Consider the following 5,662-nt stretch of genomic DNA (forward strand, 5'->3'; position numbering starts at 1 on the left):
CTTCCCAGGTGAGGCGATGCCTCGCCCTGCTTCAGCTCTCGCTGGTCGGGCTGCAGCAGCTGACCAGCACCGATTGTCCGGCACTCCCTAGTGAGATGACCCCAGTACCTCAGTTGAAAATGCAGAAATCACCGGTCTTCTGTGTTGCTCGCGCTGGGAGTTGGAGACTGGAGCTGTTCCTATTCGGCCATCTTGCTCCACCCCCGAAAAATCTTAATAAATGAATCCTCTACTCTTAAACTTTTAGTTCTTGTAAGAGAGGGAAAACCATCAACTATTTCTTTCAAAGCTGTCCTCAAGGCCTCAGGCCCATTTGGGAAATCACTACAGGTTCTTACACAGTCTTTTAGGGATGATGGAGGCATTTTCTCTGGGTGTGGTTGTGCCCTTTTGGAGAATGACAAAATTAATAAAGTTCTAGGGCAGAGCTGTCCAAAAGAAAGCTCAACCAGACCACATATGTAATTTTACATTTTCTAGTAGCTACATTAAAAAGAACCAAGTAAAATTAATTGTAATAATTTCATTTAATCCAATATATCTAAAATATTGTCATTCTATCATTCAGTCAATATAAAAAGTATTGATGAGATATTTTACATTGGTTTTGGTGCTAAGTCTTCAAAATCCAGCAGGCCTTTAGGCTTACAGCACATCGCAGTATGGACTGGGCACATGCAAGAGCCACATGAGGCTGTGGCTGCCACATGAGCATAGCTCTAAGACTGTGACATCAGTGCAATACACCTGCTTTAAGAATTATGAGTGAGGTACAAACTTTAACTAAATCAGCAGCCTTCCTGCTCATTTCCAGAAAATGGAGTAACAGTATGGGCTCCCCAGGTGGTATTTGAAACAACCTCATCAAATCTCCCAGGAACCACATTTCCAGATTTTCCTTCTACTGCATCCAGAATGTTTTCCTTTCAAATTACATTCTCTAGGGGGGCAAGTGTTCTCTTCTTCCTTTTTTCTGAAGCTCAAAATCCTCAACCCCTCTTGAATTTTTCTTCATCAGGATTCTAGAGCCAAGTTGGACACTTTCAAATTCCAGACAATCACACTGAAGCCCAGATGTGTCTGCCAGCTGACAAGAGAGCCACGGGTCGTGGTTCCCAAAGCGAGACGGAACCTGCAGCATCAGCATCACTGGGAACTTGTGAGAGGTAAGAATCCTTGGGCCCACTCCAGACCCCCAGAATAAGAAACCCTGGGTGCAGTGCCCAGCACTACACAGTCAAACTAGCCCCTAAGGAGGCTTAAGCTGAGGGTCTGGAGAACATGCTTGGGGAGTGGTGCCAAGAGATTAAGAGCACCCATGTGTGAGGCACATTTGGGAAAACCACTTAGCTTCTCCAAGTCTCAGCAGCTTCATGTGCAGGTTGAGGGTGAGTGCAGTAAGTGCACATGATGGCACTCACCCAGCTCAGCACACTGCTCACTAGTATCATACATTTATTTGTTCAGGAAAAGCCTTTGTCATTACTTCATTCCATTCTTCCCTGCCAGGGCATATAGATATGACAAGAGGAAGAAAGTGGAGGTGTTCCTGGAGGATAGAAAAATTATTTTTCCCATATCACTGTCAACTGCTCTAGACAAGAGCAGGAGCTCTAGACCATTGGTGACAGAATCATGGACTGGGATTTTACAAATTCTGCCATAAGACTATTAATGCAAATAAGGTAACCCTCAATTAACTTCTTGATCTGCTAATATATGATTTCATATTTGAGTCAGAGAACACACACAGCAGTCAGTACATTAATAACACAGGCATGAACACTGATAGTGTCCACACAGCAAAGCAAAAACCCAGCACACACGCTCCTGAAATCACTCTGTAGGAGCAGAGGTACATGTCCTAGCTACCAGGGCAGGGCCAGGACACTCAGTTACATGCAGGAGGCTCCAGCGGAGGCATCAAGCAGGCTCCACATCGCACAGTACCCAAACCAGAGGCCCTGCTGCAACATGGTGCAGCAGCACCAATGCATGTGTGCAAACGTGCTGCAAAGTTAGTTGCACCAAGCCCTCTATTAGCTACAGAGCTATAAAGAGGAAAACAGCACACAGTTAAGACTACATCTCAACTATTATATGCTTTATTTTGTATGTTTATAACCAAGGATGTTTCTAGAATTGAGTGGTATGTGACATGGACAAATGGACGCTCGCGAACTGACGATGGGGTTATATTGTCAGTTCACGGTGGCTTTATCCAGACGTGACCCCATCGTAAGTCCAGGAGCATACTGAATGCATAGCACTTTCACACCATGGTAAAGTTGAAAAATCGTAAGTTGAGAAACTGTCAATGTTAAAACAGATGGCATCATAGTATCCTACTGATAATCGAGAAGTAGAACATGTTCCTGGTACACAAGCTGTATTACACTGACCACAGAAAGGACAGACTGCATCAGAAAACTGCAATGAAATCTAGCCTGTTGTTTCTCTTCTTGAATGACACAGTGGCTGATCATCACCCCTAAGGACTGAGGTCGGCTCCCTGATGAAGGCTCCAGGACAGCCCCAGCACCAGAACTGCCCCTCAACAGTAGTGACACTTTTCTCATGCAGCTACAGCCCGCGGCTGTGTAGAGGCACCAGGGCCCTGAGACTCACAATGCTGAGCTGGGCCTAACGCAGATGGTCTATTTTTAGAGGTGAGGCTTTGGTCTCAGTCACTGACTGATAGGGGCCTCCTACGAGGCCTCTGAGGCTTGGCAGACACTGAAGAAGAATTGGTTTGGGAGAAAAGTAGAATTCGGTGTTGCCATCAGCCAAAATGTCCAGAGGCTGCCTGGCTATAAAGCGGAGTAACCATGAACAACTGATGCGTAGCCAGCCCTCGAACATACACAAGTGAGCTCTAGAACCCACAGTGCCTATGGTATGATAAGCTGAGGGTGGCATTTATTTTGTTTGAATTTACTCTAATTTATAAGTAATTAAATATTAAGAAAAATCTGGAAACTCACACTTAATCTGCAAGAAAGTTTTACTTTCTGGAGCATTACAATGATTTGAAAAATGTTAAAGATGAATTACAGAGGGGCAGAGAAGGATGAAGGATGAAGGACCCTTAAAGACCAATGAGTCCAAACCACTCACTTGTCTACAGGAGGAGACTCAGTGACCAGGACAAGGCCAGCAAGCAGTAAATGGAAGGAGGGGACCAGGTCAACATCTGCAAATGTACAATGGGCATTCTATATATGCATATGCATATGTGTATATGATTAAGTATATATATACACACATACACACATATGTATCTCTGTATCTGTCTATATATACATATAAACATCTCTTTCTGTAGAGAAATATCTCTTTCTGTACAGAAATATCTCTATGAGAGAAACTTTTAAATAGATGTCGGAATAAATGCAAAATCTGGACTAATCATTTGCATACTTGTCTATAACAGAAAAGGTTAAATTTTAAAATCCATACTGTCCCAAATTCTGTAGCATGCAGGATGGCCTTCAGGGGCAGGTAAGCACGGGCAGGCACAGGTGAAAAGGAAAGGGTGCCTTTCCCGTGTGCACCACTTCTGCTCTGTCTTGAATTACTGGGCAACAGAATTTGTTTTCTGTGACTGCCTCCCTCATTTCTCACCAATTAGATGAGAAATTCTCATAAGAAGCATTTTCTCATCATGGCAAATTCTCTTGGCAAATTCTCATAAGAAGCATTCTTCTCTAAACCAACCAGGTAATCAAGAAACCAAACCAAAATCTCATGTCGGCTGGGCATGCACCTTCAGAAGGGCCCCAAGCCAAACTTCCATTCCTTGGAGTCTGGCACAAAAACATCACCTCCGTGCAGCTCTGACCCCAGAGCCATGCAAAGTGCAGCCTCACGGGGAGCGGGAAGCCCCAGGTTCACTGTACCTTGACAGCTCAGGGAAGGCTCGGACTGAGTTTTGGTCAGACGAACTGGAAAAGGCAGGTAATGAGAGAGTGAAGTCCAGTTTCAAGATGTGTGGGAGCCCCTGACCCAGGCCTTGGCTCTCACAAGGCTCAGAGGGGGCTGTCCTGCTGCAGCAGTGAGAAAGCCTCCTGCTGGGTCAGCTTGCCTTTCTGGGCTAGCCCTCTCGGGGCTGCAGCTGCACAGCCTGCTAAGTGCCTCTGTGGACGCAGGTGGCAGCAGAGCCCTTGGCTTTTTCAAGATGCCCCCACCAGGGATTCCAGGGGAGGGTGGGCCTCTGCCTAGCAATGCCTTGCCTCCTGCCAGCTGCCCTTCTGTTCTCCAGCAGTGGTAGGGCTCAGGAGTGGAAGCCTTTCCCCTCCAAGTGAATACCAAGAGGAGTGAAAGCAAGGGCTCCTCCAGCAGCACCCAGCAGGCCTGCCCAGGACAGTTGTAGGGGAGAAAGGGAGCCTGGGGGATGGTCTCTAGACAAGTGTCTTTTCAAATATTTGACAGTGAGCAGGAGGCAGGCACTTCGCAGGGATGGTAATCAAATGTCACAGCTGGTATGGCACAGGCATGGTCCAGATGAGAGGGGTGCTGGCCACAGGGCTGGAGCACAGTCCTAACGGTGGGGAAGCTCGTGGTGACTTGGGGGTGGGGTGGAAAGGGCCAAAATGTCCAAGACAGCAGAGAGGGGGACTTGGGGGTTTGGGAGCAGCTAGTTCCCACCAAGGGCAGAAGTGCTTCAAAATCTGAACGGCCAAGCTGACCGCACCAGTATGTTCTGCTCTGCCCCGTATGAGGATCAGAAGAAATGCTCTGGGCCCCTGATCACATGAATACTTCAGTTCCTGCATTTCCAATGACCATGGGCTAGACTGGGTCCTCTCCTTCACAGACAGGCAGGTTTTATATGACTTCTCTCAAGTGCCAGGTTCAACATCTACCTTTCAAGACACATTCAAGTGGTGGCATGTAACAGAAACACTTGTAAGCCTTTTTATTACAGACACCTGAATGTGGAACAGTTTTCCTTTCATTTTTCTTTTTATCTTAACAAATGGAAGCTGTTTCCGAAGAGTCATGTAAAGCAAATTTCAATAGCGCTGATACACTCAGTGCCACCTGGCCTGTGCAGCGATGCTGAGAGTATTTCTGTCTGTGTTTTAAAAAGACACTGGATAAAACACAAGAAGCATTATTCTCAAATGTCAAAGTACTTTTTTTAAAGGAATAAATAGTCCATGTATCTTATACTCAATTGAGCCAAAATCCTCTCTTGAATGTCAAATCAGATCTAGATGCCAGATACCCAGGAAGACAAGGGCTGACTTGGGGGGGAAAGGACAGACTGGACAGAGATTCCACTATGATCATGGATTTCACAATAAACTTGGTATTAAGAAAAAATATGGCCAGGCGCAATGGCTCACGCCTGTAATCTCAGCACTTTGGGAGGCCAAGGTGGGCGGAGCACCTGAGGTCAGGAGTTCGAGACTAGCCTGGGCAACGTGGTGAAACCCCGTCTCTACTAAGAATACAAAAATTAGCCGAGCACGGTGGCGGGTGCCTGTAATCTCAGCTACTCAGGAGGCTGAGGCAGGAGAATCACTTGAACCTGGGAGATGGAGGTTGCAGTGAGCCAATATCACACCACTGCACTCCAGCCTGGGGTATAAGAGTGAAACTCCATCTCAAAAAAAAAAAAAAAAAAAAAAAAAAAAAAAAAAAACATTTTTTTTTG

At 46.0% G+C, this 5,662-nt stretch overlaps 1 protein-coding gene across 7 annotated transcripts in view; it reads right to left on the minus strand.

The window, feature by feature from the left end:
• The window catches only part of COBL (cordon-bleu WH2 repeat protein), a 294,288-nt gene that overhangs the window by 178,655 nt on the left and 109,971 nt on the right, over positions 1–5,662 (minus strand). For 5 of the 7 annotated variants that reach the window (XM_017868611.1, XM_017868606.1, XM_017868608.1 and 2 more), the window contains exon 5: positions 3,900–3,944. The exons of the other annotated variants lie outside the window; for them this stretch is intronic. In XM_017868611.1, coding sequence (XP_017724100.1) covers positions 3,900–3,944 — 45 coding nt within the window. The remainder of the gene's footprint in view (positions 1–3,899; positions 3,945–5,662) is intronic. 7 annotated transcript variants of the gene reach the window in all.

The sequence above is a fragment of the Rhinopithecus bieti genome, unplaced genomic scaffold (genome assembly GCF_001698545.2).
Source record: "Rhinopithecus bieti isolate Rb0 unplaced genomic scaffold, ASM169854v2 scaffold_3527, whole genome shotgun sequence".
In the NCBI taxonomy this organism is placed as follows: Eukaryota; Metazoa; Chordata; class Mammalia; order Primates; family Cercopithecidae; genus Rhinopithecus; species Rhinopithecus bieti.